Here is a 17,235-nt window from a genome sequence, read left to right on the forward strand (position 1 = left end):
CATTAGGATGGTCTTTTAATCACTTAGGTTATGTGCACAATCATTTAGGCTTTGTGTATGTTTTTATGCTTGTATGTGATTTGTGATCACTATTCGGTTTTGCAGCAATTCCTTATTTTATGTATAGGTTTTAGTCTATTTTAGTAGCACAGAGGACCTTTCACGATCACAACTAGAAAAGGATACTGTAGCTGGCAAGTGTTTCCTTAAAGTTGATTTAAACTCGCCAATCTAACTTTTCCCGCAGGCTGAACAAGAGAAATCACTTGATTTTGCAGTGCTGGGTATTGTATTCTGACAGCTGGCACCTGCAGTGCCAAGAGTGACTGCATCTGATTATATGCAGGCTCTGTTTGGCCAATAATTTTATGCCCAGTTCCTTTGACAAAAGACAATTGAAAAATCAACTTCTTTTTTTTTTTTTTTTTTAAGTTGGGTGGTGCTGACAGCCACCCATGGAACAAATTTCAACCGATTCAGCAGGAATCGGATGAATATTGATCTGTCTATGGCCAACTTAAAGCACAACTCCGGGCAACTGAAAAATAATCCCTTGCAGTGGGGCTGGACCTGCACTGCAAAAGTTATTTTGCTCATTTAGGTCCAGGGAATGAAAAAAAGATTTACTTACCCGAAGTTCTGCTTCCCCCCTCCTCACTACTAGACTGGTCCCTGCAGCTTCTTCTCCCCCCTATTGCTCCAGTGCTCAGCATTTTGACATCATCATGACCAAAGTGGGGTCCATAGCTCTGCATTGGATGTGATGACTCCGAGGGTCATTCCACTGCTGGAGCGTGGGGGGAGCTCTGTCTGCCGGGGAGCAGAGGATTAGGTAAGTAAAACAGTTTCTCCTCTCTCCTAGACAAAATGAGCTCTTGTAGTTCAGGCACAACCCCACGTAAATTTACATTATTAAATGTTCTTGGAGTTTGGGTGCAATGCATTTGCTTGCTGCCTTTTGCACATCAAAGACAACTTGGCAGTTTTCTTGTGGCACTTACAACAAAGATCAGAAAAATAACATGTTGTGTTAGATATTGTGGTTAATAAATAAGACACAAAAGTTTGATATTTATAGTTACTCTTTTATCATTAAATTTTTTCAGTCTGTGTCTGGCTGTGAGCACAGACTACTGGCAGACCGCATCCTGCCTCCAGACATGTGGTTGGAACAATTGCTAGTGGTTTAAACATAGCTACAGAGGTGAGCTCAACTCCATAGAGATATGTGGGGAAATATGCATTTGGGTCAGGCACTGCAAGTAAGCACGGTAGGATACTAGCTACATAGGTTGATACTAGTACAGAGTTATTTTATATCTGTATGGTTATATATACACCGTGTTTTTTTTTTTTTTTTTTTTTTTTCATTGTCTTGGCTGCTTTGTGCTGAAACAATTGCTAACAGTGTTGTTGCTCCATCAGTTACATTCCTAAGGCCAGCAACCTGCAGTCAGAGACTGTGTACTTCAAGAAAGGTGTCAGCCAGCAATTTTGCCTTCCATCACATACTGTAGACCCGTCTGAATGGAGGGAAGAAGAGGTAAGAGAGCGGCTTTGTTGCATTTGTTTTTTACATACATATATGATTTGTTCTTATTTTTAACTCTAGCATAAATTTAATGTCCTAGTTCAGTAATGGCGAACCTTTTTGAGCCTGAGTGCCCAAACTGCAAAAAAAATAAATAAAACGTATTCATTTCAAAGTGCCAACACTGAATTAAACCTGCCAGCGGCTCCATACAGAGGATTGGACTGATCACCCCTTTAAATAAGCCACAAGGGACCAAAAACGTACGATTCTGCCCAAAAATAACCTTTTGTGCTTTTTCAAACGACAGAACTCTCCCGTGTGGGCTAGGCCATTGACAGTAATGGGGTTCTTTATCATGGTTAGTGCATTTCATGAATCACACAATCAATATACTATATATATAGACACTGGGGCCCTACATCCAAGATGAAAATGGTAATTACTTGTTGGTAAACAAGTGGTTTCTACTGATGTCCTAATGGTGTTCTCCAAGGCAAAGCACTGTGGATACAGCCTGCTCTGGGACCTAAATATGGCGCATGTACACGGCTCAAGGGATTACCGTGCATGCATGGGTGCAGCTCTGGGACCAACTGAGCCTGGAGGGCATGGTGCCGCCCAACAGCTTGTTCCAAATACGCCGGTGTATGCACATGGCTCCACCAGTCCACAGGCAGGCCACCCCCAGAAGGGAGGCTATATCTGGTACCGATGATGCCAATCACAGGGGGCCACACTGTGCACCGGGTGAAGACAATCTGGCCCTACAGCACTACAGCAGAGACGCTCCCCAGGTCAGCAGCCAAGCAAAGGCAAAATAATCACAGCCCTGTGTAGGGGAAAATCGTGTGACATTATGCACTGATACATAAAGAGAAACACACTGATGTGCAAAAATATGGAGGCATATAAAATAATTGAGGTTCGGCTGCCGGGTGGTAGTGATCCAGGTGACTTAGTTTGTTTGCACACAGAGAGGGCTTTGCGTGCCCAAGCGGGCTCTGTGTGCCATAGGTTCGCCATTGCTGTCCTAGTTGGTCTCATAGCAAGGGAGACATTAAAATAATATTTTTAATATATATAATAAAGTAATATTTTAAGTCTCAGTTCACACTGGTGCGATGCAGGAAGAAGCAGATCGCATCTGACTTGCAGGCAGTTCACACTGCTCTCTGCGAACAGCTACGGGTGTCAATAGAAAAGTAATGACAACCCCAAATTAGTTTGCAGAACGCAGTGCGAACTGTGGAATCAGATCACATGGCTCTGAACACCCATGTGATCTGATTCCAGTGCGGACCAAAAAAAGGGCACTTTAGCTGTTGGGTTGACTTTGCTGGGCCAGCCAGTCCAGGGCAAATTGGTCATTTAAAATCTACTCTACTGTTAGGTTATATACTATAGATTATATATAAATTGCCAAATTATTTGAAATTAATCAATCTTTTAAAATTCCCTGCCAGACTCAGAAGTATCCCCAACCTTCTTTCTGAAGGACTTGGGCTGGGTTCACACTGGTGCGATGCGGGAACCCTATGAATCCAGTGCAGGTTTCCGCATCGCACAGTGGTTCACACTGAGATCTGCGAACCGCTGGGAGTGTCAATGTAAAGTTAATGACACCCCCAGATCGGTTCGCAGAAGAACTGTGAAATGGTGCAGGAATCGGATCACATGGATGTGAACACCTATGCGATGTGATTCCAGTGCGGACCAAAAAAAGGATCCTGCACTGAGTGCAGTGCGATTTCAGCCATACAGTTTGTGATCTGCATAGCAGTGTGAATCACATGTGATGTTTCTCATCGCACTAGTGTAAACCAGGACTAATGCCCTGTACACACGGTCAGACAATCAGACGACAAAATCCGTCTGATTTTTTTTTTTTCAGATGGATTTTGGCCCAAACTTATCTTGCATACACACAGTCACACAAAGTTGTACATAAAGAGGGCAGTAGCCAATAGCTTTTGTCTCCTAATTTTTATTCTGAGCATGCGTGGCACTTTGTCCGTCGGAATTGTCGACACACGATCGGAATTTAAACAATCTGATCTTGTTGTGGAAATTTTTTTTGATCTGCTTTCAAACTTTGCGTGTCAGAAATTCCGACGGAAAAAGTCAGATGGAGCCCACACACGATCGTCAACATGATCCGATCGCACATTTTCCGTCAGAAAATCCGACCGTGTGTACAGGGCATTAGAGGGCATTAGAGTTGCTTTTGATCTTGGCATGATGAGACTGCACACGCCAATAGCAAAATGAACACCAGACCCTAGAAATCAGAGATTTAAATAGAACAGGTTCCACTTGCATACTCCCCTAGGCCCCTTGCACACGGTCATCCTAATTAACTGATGTTGACTCAGAAATTTGTAAAGCCTGTGTGCAAGGGGACAGAAAACTGTGTGTAAAGACCTGAGTAATGTTGAGTATATACCAGTAAAGGTGCTTAAGCGTATAGGTAAGTGAAATTCTTCTTCATTGCCAGTATTGTAATATACTCATTTATACTCCAGTAAACATGCTTATAGATGAGTAAATTACTGCACTGAAATTAAACATCTTCTATTATTGTTTTGGGCCCCCTGCACACGAGCGTCATAATTTACCGATGTTCACTCAGGAACTTGTGACACCTGTGTGCAAGGGGCCAAAAACTGTGTGCAAAGACCTGAGTAATAGTGAGTATAAGCGAGTAAAGTCGCGTAAGTGTATAGAATGGTAAAATTCTTCTTCAGTGCCAGTATTGTAATATACTCAGTTATACTCCAGTAAACACACCTATGTGAGTAAATTGCTGTATTCAAATGAAAAGGTTTTCTATTTTTGTTTTACTGCTCTGTACTCAACACTGTCATCTTTAGGCTTCGTGCACACCGGCATACAAAATGTTGCTTCTACAGGAGTTTAGTGTAGGGACACATAGAGACATTATCCTATGTGTCAATGCACATTAGGAGGATTACAGGCATATTTTAAGCTCAACGTTTAGAGGCAGGAAAAAAAATCCTTTTGGTTCGCGTTTCTGATTGGAGCTCACTGGCAGAAAAAACTCATCTGGACTTTGTACACAAAATGCTCTACATGAGTATTTTTTACTCCCAAGAGAACAGATTTTTTTTTAAGCCCAGTGTGCATGGAGCCTTACTCTGTGTAATTTCCCATAGACAACAATGCATCTCATTTCAGATTAGTAATTTTTTACTTCCGTGTGCAAGAGGCCTAAGGCCTCATTCTCATGAGGTGGATCGGCTCTGTAGAGTCCGCCAGCTCAGCAGGAGATCTCTCCATTGATCTCCGCTGACCTGGCAGACGTCAGGTCTGTATCTGCTCACTAAGCGGAGAGGGGCTTGTCCGAGCACCGCTGATTCCTATGAAGGGATCGGACGAAAACGTCATCAGATGTCAGCCGATCCACCAGGTCGGATGGGAACATATCACCCTATACGTCTGATTTTATAGGATGTTGGCGGACATGGTCACCGCTGACATCCGTCGCTCCATAGACCTGCATGGAGCGACCGTTCAGGTCCACCTAAAAAACTGACAGGCGGACCTGAACAATCCATCCGTGTGAAAGGGGCCTAATAAGGTTCTAATCTTTGGTACCTAATCTGTAACGCCTCATTCTGATTTTGTGGATTTGAAGTGGTTGTAAATGTAGGGATGTGCTTACTTTCATCACGTGGCAAATTTTCATAGATTATGAAAATGATTAACTTGTGTCTGTTCACACTAGTGCGATGACCGACATTGTTGTGTGATGCGATTTCAGTCATACAAACTGTATGCTTGAAATCGCATAACATTCGCACCAAAATGTTGCAGGACCCTTTTTTTGGGTACGCACTGTCGGATCGCATGGGTGTTTACATCCCTTGTAATAGGAATAAGCATGACAGGTCCTCTTTACGATGAGATATGGCATCAATGAGACCCCACATCTCACCTCTAGGCTGGAAAGCCTGAAATGGGGGGGGAAAAAAAAACAAAAACGATCTCCGCTTCCCAGCCGAGGCGGCGCCATTTGTTTGTTTGAATGCAGAGGCCTGGCGTAACGTCATAAAATCGTGCCCAGCCTCCAAACGATCATAGAGACTCCAGGGACCATCTGGTCCCCTAGAAATCTCTATGGTCACCATCTGGGGGTGGCAGATCCATTCCCCAACTCACTGATGGCAGCGGTGAGTCAGTAGACGCACCGGAGGGCGGCGAGAGAGGAACACCGCCCGTAGGAACAATTGATGGGTGGAAAAGGGATAGGGAATTGCCGTCACCAAAAGGTGAAATGTGAATGATGCCTGTAGCTGCAGGCATCATTCAGATATCCCCACTCAAAGCCAAGGACGTCATGACGGCTGGTGGGCGGGAAATTATTAATATAATTGTCAATAAAAGCCTTTGACACTTATGAAATACTTGTAATTATACTTCAGTATACCATAGTAACATCTGACAAAAAGATCTAAAAACACTGAAGCACCCCTCACATTTTCGTAAATATTTTATTCTATCTTTTCATGTGACAACTCTGAAGAAATGATACTTTGCTACAATGTAAAGTAGTGAGTGTACATCTTGTATAACAGTGTAAATTTACTGTCCCCTCAAAATAACTCAACACACAGCTGCTAATGTCTAAACTACTGGCAACAAAAGTGAGTACACTCTAAGTGAAAATGTCCAAATTGGGCCCAATTAGCCATTTTCCCTCCCTGGTGTCACGTGATTTGTTAGTGTTGACATGAGGAGGAGGATCGGGGCTGTTCTGTGCAAAACCACTGCACAGAGCAGGTAAGTATAGCATGTTTGTTATTACCAAAAAAAAATATCAAGGGTTTACAATCACTTTAAATCGAGCTACACATAGAAAGAAGTGCTTAAAGAGTAAGTAAACCCTGATGGTTTTACGTCCTCTTTGTCTCCTTGCAGCGATGTCACCGCTGTCCCTTGTAGCACAAAGCGTCCATCTTCTTCCGGGTATCGCTGCTCCGGCCACTCACAGCGCCGGAGCAGCGATGACGTCACTCCCTCGCATGCATATCGCCATTAGCAGCGGCATGCTCAGTGTGCATGCGGGGCCTGTCTTTTTGCAAATATCTCCTAAACGTGTAAGTTTAGGAGATATTTCATGGACCTACAGGTTAGCCTTAATCTAGGCTTACCTGTAGGTCAAAGTAGTCTGTAAGGGTTTACAACCACTTTAAACTGTGCAAATGTTTGGGCTAGCTGTGAAAATCCTAACGTGTATAAGGCAGGAATGATTGATTGTGACACAGAGCCTCAGAAGACCGGTTCCTTGGTCAGCGTAGACGTTACTATTCATATCTAAATATATATAGCTGAGATTAGATGACATTGCACTGTGCTGCACAGTAGGCAACGATTCACTGAATGGAGGCTTTGCATGTCCAGTGAATAAGAGATCAGCTGAGGCCTTTCTTTCTAAATGATCACAGATTCCTGAGCGTAGGGCTAGCCCTAGGCTACCAATAGACTGGCAGATCTCCCAGGATACCAAGGACATGAGCATGCATATCAAGTAGTTGGGAGGAGAAGCTGGCAGTAGGAGGTCAGATTGCCTTATAATGTCCATGTGCCATGTAAGATCACTTACCAATAAAGTTTTATAGTGCGCATTGCTACCGATAATGTTAGCGTTAAAGCTGCAATAGGAGATAAAGTTGCAAATGTACAAAAAGACTATTTAACCAGGCTGTATTAAATGTATTTTAAATAGGACTAATATACTAGGTACCTGAGTATGTCTTCCACTATGCAGCATGACTGGGAGAGGGAAAGGCAGCTGTGGAAGTTATTCAGGAGCTACTGCATTGCACAGTGTTGACATTATAACACCGAAACCTTGCTAAAGGGAGGAGAGCTCAGAGTGATGACCTTTCAGCGTGTGCTTAGAGCGGAACTTCACTCTCTCAATCAACATTGACTATTTTTAACCCTTATGCTGCTAGCATTAGTAAAAACAGTTCGAAAAGTACTGTATATCATATTTACTTGTTAAACTTTTTTTTTTTTTTTTTTTTTACCTTTCTTCCGTTACTGTTTCGTTTCCAGGCCTAGGTAAATGAGGCCATATATCCCAAAAGTGTTCAGGAGGGGAGAAGGGGTTTATTCAGTTACCTGCTTCAGCCCCAGAAGATTTTACACCCTTACTGACCAGAGCACTTTTTGCGATTTAGCACTGTGTCGCTTTAACTGACAATTGCGTGTCGTGTGACGTTGCACCCAAACAAAATTGACGTCTGTTTTTTCCCCACAAATAGAGCTTTCTTTTGGTGGTATTTGATCACCTCTGCGGTTTTTATTTTTTGCGCTATAAACAACAAAAGAGTGACAGTTTTGAACAAAAATAAAAATTTTTTTACTTTTTGCTAATATATAAATATACCACTAGGGGGCGATGCAGGGGTTAAATGTGTTCCCTATCTGTGTTCTAACTGAAGGGGTGAGGGGACTGTGTAGGGGAGATGACAGATCGCTGTTCATACTTTGTATGAACAGACGGTCAGTCTCTTCTCCCCTCAGAGAACCGGAAACTGTGTGTGTTTTCACACACAGATCCCGGTTCTCAGTGTGTAACCAGTGTTTGCGGGAGCCCGGCGGTGATCGCGACTGCCGGGCACTCGCATCAACTCCAGGGGGGAGCAGCGGGCGCGCCACTAGTGTCCACAGGGTGAAGCAACGTTGCATAACGACGTTTCGCCCAGCCGTGCCATTCTGCCGCAGTAAAACTGCGGGGGCTGGTCAGCAAGTGGTTAAGCACACATCCTGTCAGCATACCTGAGATAAGGGCAGGTGGATTCCAGGAAGTGAATGCTACCCTTACTCAAGATAGCCGTGGCTTGTTATACTAGGGGGTGTTTTTCATAGTGATTTCTAAGTAAAATAAAGCATAGAGACATGGATGGATGGGTGAGTTTGCTTTGAGAGTTTTTGGTTTGTGGTGTTCAGATGCAGTCTGGGGTGGGTCAGTGACCAGGCTTTATTTTTTAACAGCAGTGGGTAAAAGTGATGTAACGTGTAAGGTTCTTGCTATGTTTTCCGTCAAGTGTACCTTGATCACAAAACTAGCTGAACAGAATTGCAAATCTTTTGGTAGATAAAATAGTTAACATATATACAGTACGTAAGCTGTACCTATAGTTGTGGGCATAGATTTCATCTTTCAGTTGTAATGTTATTTTAAAGTGAATCTGGTGACGTTCGGTTTTCTTAGGAAGTCCATTTGTAGGTAGACAACAAAGAGAAAATAAATTTTCAAAGAATTACTGAAGTAGTTTCTGCTTTATGCTTATGTTAGAGATTTAGAAGGCTTGAAGACTGCAAAGTTACGGCTGGGAGGGTGAGCTGAGCAGTATGAGGCAGCCAATTCAGTGCCTCTGTGTCAGGAACCATGAAACAGACGGAAACAGAAAATGCAGTAAAAATCACACCTTTTAATAAAATTATATAAATGGTATAACTGTAAATGTAGTCAAAACATAGCCAGGGTTCGGTAGCCAAATTGGGTAGTCAGAACAAGCCAGGAAATCGGGGAGCCAGAGATCAGCGTAGTCAGAGGCAGCAGGCAGGATCAAGAACCAGAAGGGACATCAGCCAGGCAAGTCTTCAACAGGAAGCCAGCAGAGAGTCTAGATATGTTTGATGAAGGCAATTGATGAAATGAACTGGACAGCTTAAATCGGGAGTCCGCCGTTTTTTGTTTTTTTTTAAAAGCCAGCAGCTACAAATACTGCAGCTGCTGACTTTTAAAATAATGACACTTACCCGCCCAGCGCGCCCGCAAAGTCGGCACCCGAAGCCGATCTCTCGATCGTCTCTCGGGTGCTGCCGCCGCCATCTTGGGTATGGGAATCAGGAAGTGGCGCCTTGTGGCTTCATTTCCCGGTTCCCTACTGCGCATGCGCGAGTCGCGCTTCGCAATAAGGATGATCCCCGCTGTCTCTGGGATCCGTGTGTTTCCCAGCAGGCAGCGGGGGACCTTCGGAAAGGGGCGTAGATTCTGCAGAATCTACGCCGGAAGTGGGTGCAGATACCTGTACGGTACAGGTACCTGCACCCCCCTCCCCCCTGAAAGGTGCCAATTGTGGCGCCGGAGGGGGGCAGGGTTCCAATGAGCGGAAGCTCCACTTTAGGGTGGACCTCCGCTTTAAATAGCCAGGAGGGGCTGGCAGTGGGCTTGACTGACGAGCAGGAGATGATGATCAACAGGTGAGCCACTGTGGAACGATGAGTTTCTGGCAATTAACTGAACGCTGAGCAACCTGAGCACAGAGAAGAAAGGGCTGAGAGCCCAGCCCTGACATTCTGCTGTGAATTTAAAGATGGATTCTCCACCTTGCCTGCAGCACTGGTCTTGATTTTTGCACCCTATAAACTACACAGTTGTTCTCTCGAAATGTTAATTTTCTAATTACTTGTGGCTGGGCAGTTTTAACTGGGTCAAGCTCCCATACTAGCTCCTGCTTCCTCTTACTGCCATACAGTCCCATAGGCCTATTGCTGCGTACACACAGTTGGACTTTCGACGGGAAATGTTCGATGTGAACTTGTTGTCGGAAAGTCCGACTTTGTGTATGCTTCATTGAACATTTGCTGTCGGAATTTCCGACCACAAATGTTTGAGAGCAGGTTCTCGAATTTTCCGCCAACAAAACTTGTTGTCGGAAAGTCCGATCGTGTATACACAAGTTCACTCATGCTCTGAATTAAGCAGAAGGCGCCACACTGGCTATTTTACTTTTTTTTTTTTTTCTCGGCTCGTCGTACATTTTGTACGTCACTGCGTTCCCACATTCGGAATTTGCGGCCAACATTTGTGTGACCGTGTGTATGCAAGACAAGTTTGAGCCAACATCCTTCGGAAAAAAAATCCTACGGTTTTGTTGGCGGAAAGTCTGATCGTGTGTATGCGGCATTTCACTATGATGGGATGTCTTACTGGTTAAAGCGGAGGTCCACCCTAAAGTGGAGCTTCCGCTCATAGGAACCCTCCCCCCCTCCGGCGCCACAATTGGCACCTTTCAGGGGGGAGGGGGGTGCAGGTACCTGTACAGTACAGGTATCTGCACCCACTTCCGGCATAGATATCTGCAGAATATACGCCCCTTTCCGAAGGTCCCCCGCTGTCTGCTGGGAAACACACGGATCCCAGAGACAGCGGGGACCATCCTTATTGCGCAGCGCGACTCGCGCAAGCGCAGTAGGGAACCGGGAAATGAAGCCACACGGCTCCACTTCCTGATTCCCATAGCCAAGATGGCGGCGGCAGCGCCTGAGAGACGATCGCGAGAACGGCTTCGGGTGCCGACATCGCGGGCACGCTGGGCGGGTAAGTGTCATTATTTTAAAAGTCAGCAGCTGCAGTGTTTGTAGCTGCTTGCTTTAAAAAAAAAAAAAAAAAAAACGGCGGACTCCCGCTTTAATTAGAATATAAGGGAAGTAGGAGGGTGTGGATAAGCTTCTGCATGACGAGGAAGTGCCGAAGCATTGCCCAATCAGAATACCCCAGCATTCTGGCACTGATAGCTGCTGCAGGTACAGTATTTGCAGGCACCCGTCAGAAGCTCATTTTGGTCACTAGACAAAGTAAAAACACATTTTAGAATGTTTGTATCTAAAATGCTTGATTCATATAAATGTATCCCCTTTCTGTTTTTTAGCTGACGTTTGACCTGGACCGAGAGGTGTATCCAATGGTTGTTCATGCAGTGGTGGAAGAAGGTGAAGGTGATATAGTGCTGTCAACATGTTTTTCTTCTCCTTTCAAGCAAGTTTCGAAAAAGTGTTCAAATTTCATTTATTTCAAAATGCAGCCCAGCAAATGAGCAGCTGAGATCTGAAAAATTGTGCTTGGTTCTGAGTAGAAACTCTTGTTTTACCTGCCTACCCTAAATGAAGTTTGCACAGTATTTACATCTTACAGCACTCCTTACATTGTAAGCTAGCATGCTCCATAGTAAGGTGTGTTTGGGGTGGGAAGTGTTAGAAGAGAACTGTTTAGGAATGCATGTAGTGAATAATGGTTATCCTGACAGACATGGCCCCACACTTCCTCTTGAGTGTTTTTTTCCACCCCCTGAACTTCACACTTGTAATGTAAAGTGAACCTGTGGCCATGCTGTAGATATTTCCTAACAACCAGTAAAATGGCCTCTATAGCTACAGGCACTGTGGAAAAGTTCATCCTTTTAGGTTGGTTTCACCCCTCCGACTCGCAGCAGGGGACCCTGTTCTCTGTTTCAGGGAGGAATCGGGGCTGAAGTTTTGTCTGAATTCGACCCTGAAACTGAGCCAAATATGTACAAGCCACTACTGAGATATGTGAACCCGCTGCAGACCCGGGCACAATCTCCTGTCATGTGAATTGGATGCGAGAAAAAACCCACATCCAATTCTCACTATCCAATTCGCACTAGTGTGATCAAAAAATATGAAAAAGTTGATCAGCGCTGGCCAAAGACCAATCCCTTTGATCATAACCCACTAAAGTAGTCATGGTGTTATGAAACCATCTGTGTTAAAAGCATATCCAAAAAACGGTGACTACTAAAACTAATAATGCAACTACCAAAATATATAAATGCAACAATATAGCAATGTGCTTCTATCATAAGGTGTAAAATATATAAACATAATAATGGTTGATGGCTGATCCCATGGAACCAGCTACTGCGCTGGTTACTGATCCCTTTAGAATAGTAAACTCCAAGGTGCTGGCTCTCAGTACAATCCCCTTTCAGTGGCTCCATACATGCAGGTCCCAATCAGGCATAGAGGTAGAGTAAAAAGAAGGAAGGCTCTTGTAGTGTAAATCTGTAAAATACACAGGCTTTTAATTAGTTTAAGAACACTTAAGCCGCGTACACACGGGCAGATTGTATGGCCAACTTAGTCCGTCGAAACACATTTTAGCGGACAGTCCGCTCGTGTGTGGGCTTCAGCGGACTTTTTCAGCGTGCAGTCTGGCGGACTAAGTATTTCGGAATTTCCGTAATATTGTCCATCGTACTTTGGTTTCAGCGGACAATCCGCTCGTGAGTAGGCTAGTTCGACGGACTAAGTATGGCGCATGCTCAGAAAGGATTTACACGGCGAAAGGTTGCATTGCTGTGTATTGGACTTCCTATTTCTAGTCCCGTCGTACGTGCTGTACACGTCATCGCGCAAACTTTCGACGGACTGTTTTGCATCCGTGTGTGGTCAAGTCCGTTCATTCGAAAGTAGGCCGGACTGTCCGTCGGATTGTCTGACGGACTAAGTTGGCCATACAGTCCGCCCGTGTGTACGCGGCTTTACATTTACAAAGTGTAAACCCGACACTAGGGAAGTAATGCTTGATCGTATTACCATTCGTCCCCATCCAAAGATTCAGGCCGTGGATACGATCTGGTGATGTCAATGTCCCTACCCCGCCCTAGTGAGTAAGGGTCATCCTGACAAAGGCATGGCCCCACACTTCCTTTTGAGTATGCTTTCCACCACCCTTTACACTTGTAATGTAAAGTGAACTTATGGCCATGTTGTAGACAAATATTTCCTAACAACCAATAAAATGACCTCTGTAGCTACAAGCACTGTGGAGCAGTTTATCCTTTAAAAGAGAGGCACTGAAATCAGTTTATCTCCTATTGCTTTTTGTCAGTAAGGACTTGGCAGCCTACCAACCTTCTTATTTTAACAAAGAGTAGGTGCTGTAGGTTGTTTGGAAACTTTCTGCAACCACTTCAGTGCAGCTGCTGCAAACTTTGGGTATATTGATCAACAGTGCCTGCTGCAGCAAAAGAAAAACGTATTGCATCTCTGTGTTCATTAATAAATGTGTTGTAAATGCAGCCTGGTGTAAGTACCAGAATGTAAATTGGTAGCATTCTTGTGCAAGACTTGCTTCTTTAATGTTTAGTCACCAGGCTGGACACTGCAAATCCTTAAGGTTTGAGTGCTAGGAAGCAGGAAGATAACGTGGGTTTTTTTTTTTTTTTTAAACAAGGCCTCCACTGATTTGATGTAGTTGAGGTTGTGATCACCACCCTTCCCCTCCAACTTGTCCAATCAAAGAACACCTTGGGGTTGATTTGCTAAAACTGGAATACTACTAAAATGCAAGGAGTGACCCCCTGTGGTCACTATGCGGAAGGGCAGCTGCTCAGCATTAGACCAAGAGGCCTACTGCTATCACTGTTATAGGGAGGTACTATGTATTATTTTTATTGTGCTATGCTGGACCAATGGAAACTATGCTATACAAATCATACCTAATCTTCAAGTATTTTTTATTTTTTTTCCTGCTGATAAACTTTGATAGTGCTGGCTAATCTCTGCTGCCTTCCTAGTAAAAGAAAAACATATTTTTTTTCCCTTGTTTAACCGCTTGCTGACCAGCCGCCGCAGTTGTACTGCAGCTCGGCTGCGTGAATCGCTGTCATGTTACGTTGCTTCAAGACTTGCCCGCTAGGGGCGCGATGCGAGTGACCCGGTGGTCGCGATCATCGCCAGGCTCCCGCGATTGCTTGGGGCACACAGAAAACTGGGATCTGTGTGTGTAAACACAGTTTTACGGCTCTTTGCATGAACAGACAATCTGTCTGTTCTCCCCTCAGGCTATGAACAGCGATCTGTCATCTCCCCTACACAGTCCCCTCCCCCCTTCAGTTAGGACACAAAATAGGGAACACATTAACCCCTTGATCGCCCCCTAGTGAGTAACCCCTTCACTGGCAGTTTACAGTAATCAATGCATTTTTATAGCACTGATCGCTGTAAAAATGCCAGTGGTCCCAAAAACGTGTCAAAATTGGCCGACGTGTCTGCTATAATGTCGCAGTCCCAAGTAAAAAAATCACAGATCGCCACCATTACTAAAAAAAAAAATTATAATAAAAATGCCATAAAACGATCCCCTAATTTATAGACGCTATAACTTTAGCGTAAACTAATCAATATACTCATTGTTTTTTGTTTTTTGTTTTTTTTTTACCAAAAATATGTAGAAGAATACATATCGACCTAAAATGAGGGAAAAAAATGTTTTTTTATATATTTTTGGGGATATTTATTATAGCAAAACAATTTTTTTTTTTTTTTTTTTTTTTTTTTTTTTTTTTTTTTTTAATTGCTGCTCTTTTTTTTTTTGTTTTGTTTAAAGAGCAAAAAATAAAAAACCGCAGAGGTGATCAAATACCACCAAAAGAAATCTCTATTTGTCGGGGGGAAAAAAGGACAGAAATTTTGTTTGGGTGCAACGTCGCACGACCATGCAATTGTCAGTTAAAGCGACGCAGTGCCGAATCGCATAAAGTGCTCTGGTCAGGAAGGGGCTAAAATCTTCCGGGAGTTATATGGTTAAATAGATATTTTTATTATTATTATTAGACATTATTTTAAAAGTGGGCACGTGTACTATGTGCGAACTGGAGTGTTCTGGTAACGGGAAGGACTAGATGGATATGACCTGACAACTACGTCACTATGATGTTTTTGACTGCTTGGTGGCCCATGCCTAAAATGTCTAGAGTAGGAGTTCTGCAGTTTTTACACCAGCACACCCACCATAGCGCAGAACCATTTTTTCCTGATAATATCTTTGTATTGCTTACATTTGCCAGTGATCCACACGTCCATGTGTAGGGGTGTAATCGGAAACAGATCTCATACCTGTGTACAGATCGGAAATGAAAGAAAAAAAAATCTATATTGATCGTGATAGAGAAATTTCAGCATATGATCTAATTTGTTTCTATCTCTTTGCAGAACATATCGGTCACTCCCATGTGCTAATGGCAACATTTGAAAGGGTGAGTTATTGTGCTTTAGGTGTCTCCTGGTCGGCAGTACTAGCTTGTGTGCCCATCAGCATTGGGCAGGTACTTCAGAAGATCTACATTCTCCTAATTGGCGCTCTTTTTACTTATTGCAACTTGGTTTATCTTCCTTGAAAAGATGATGCAAGGTGGGGAGAAGGGATATACAAATACAGGGGACATTTCTCAGCCTTGTCCTTTGCCTCTTACCCAATGCCTGCACATATACCCCCCTTTAGGGCTGATTCACACCTATGCATTTTTAGTGCTTTTTGCATTTTGCTAATTTTGCACTACAGAATGTGTTCCATAGCAAACCATTTTTAAATGGACTGTAGTGAAAATCTGAAAAAAGCACTAAACATGCATAGGTATGAAGCAGGCCTTACTCCCTCATTGAACCTGCACTTCCCGCTTTCTATCACTACTAGGCCAATACCCTTACCATCACTGCTCCTACAGACCCCCCTCTTCCATCCACACAATCCACATCATCCCAATGCTGTCAAGGTCACACCTGCATGCTCCCATACCCTTGCTCTTCCCAGTGTGCCTTTAACCCCTCTGACAATGACACCTGTGCATGTCATTGCTTTGACTCTATGCCTGCACAAGTCCCCTCCCCAAGCACTGCAGTTGGTACACCCTAACCTCCTCTTAGTTCCTCCTCGTACCAATGTGCCTTTATTGCCACCACTATATTGGTAGGACCATCTATCAATTCATCAAATGTCCACAGGGATACCCGCGATCGCCATACAGGCAGAATCGCATACCTGTACATTGCCCTTTAAAAGGCGCTTGCGGGCACGTGTGATCGCGGGCCCTACGAACTCATTGTCCACAGGGATACCCACGAGTCTTTCATGGAGAGGAAGAACGGGGAAATGCTAATGTAAAAAATCATCTCCCCGTTCTGCCTAATGACACTGATCACAGCTCCCTGTGATCGGGAGCGGTGATCAGTGTTGTGTCACACACAGCCCCCCCCCCCCCCAGTTAGAATCACTCCCTAGGACACACCTAACCCCTACAGCGCCACCTAGTGGTTAAACCCTTCACTGCTAGTCATGTTTACACAGTAATCAATGCATTTTTAGTTGCACTGATCACTATGTGATTGGTCCCAAAATTGCGCCAAATGTGTTCCGATTTGTCCACCATTGTTGCAGTCCTGATAAAAATCATTACTAGTAAAAATAAAAATGCCATAAAACTATCCCCTATTTTTGTAGACACTATAACTTTTGCGCAAACCAATCAATAAATGCTTATTGTGATTTATTTATTTTTTTACCAAAAATATGTAGAATGCATATCGGCCTAAACTGAGGAAATTATTTTATTTTTTTTTTTTTTGGGCGGGGGCTATTTATTATAGCAAAAAGTAAAAAGTAATGTGATAATAAAAAAGGGAAAAAGTTTTTGGGACTTTAAATGAGGCTGGCACTAAAGGAATGCCTGTCTCCATCCCTATCAAAAATATATTAGAAGAGAGAGCAAGATTGGGACTTTAAATGAAGCACACATCAGTAAAAAAGTAGGTCAAGTGACTATAATATTTATTATATAAAGTCCATGATATGTTATACAAACATTTCGGGTATCAACCTCAAAAATGCCAAGGGCATACAGCCTCCACACGATAACTCATGGACTGGTATTACACAATAATTTACAATCGAATACAAATTCATATAAAACATAAAAAGCAATACATACATGTATAAACATATCCTACTGTAGTTGAACCCAAAAATGGTCAAGATAACCATGGTAAGTGAATAATAGATTAAAAAAAGTTTTTTGAATAACCATGCCTAAGTAATGAATTATAAGACGGAGAGGATCAAATAAGTCTTGATATTCCATGGT

The 17,235-nt window shown here is 43.4% G+C and overlaps 1 protein-coding gene across 5 annotated transcripts in view; it reads left to right on the forward strand.

The window, feature by feature from the left end:
• RNF157 (ring finger protein 157) overlaps window positions 1-17,235 on the forward strand; it is a 116,803-nt gene that overhangs the window by 41,348 nt on the left and 58,220 nt on the right. For 4 of the 5 annotated variants that reach the window (XM_077459339.1, XM_077459341.1, XM_077459343.1 and 1 more), the window contains 3 exons: window positions 1,426-1,543; window positions 11,224-11,290; window positions 15,311-15,354. In XM_077459339.1, the coding sequence (XP_077315465.1) occupies window positions 1,426-1,543; window positions 11,224-11,290; window positions 15,311-15,354 (229 nt within the window). The remainder of the gene's footprint in view (window positions 1-1,425; window positions 1,544-11,223; window positions 11,291-15,310; window positions 15,355-17,235) is intronic. The other variant, XM_077459340.1, reaches the window with a different exon arrangement.

Source organism: Lithobates pipiens, unplaced genomic scaffold, assembly GCF_037356315.1.
Source record: "Lithobates pipiens isolate NorthernLeopardFrog02 unplaced genomic scaffold, aLitPip1_a1.2 Scaffold_28, whole genome shotgun sequence".
Classification (NCBI taxonomy): Eukaryota; Metazoa; Chordata; class Amphibia; order Anura; family Ranidae; genus Lithobates; species Lithobates pipiens.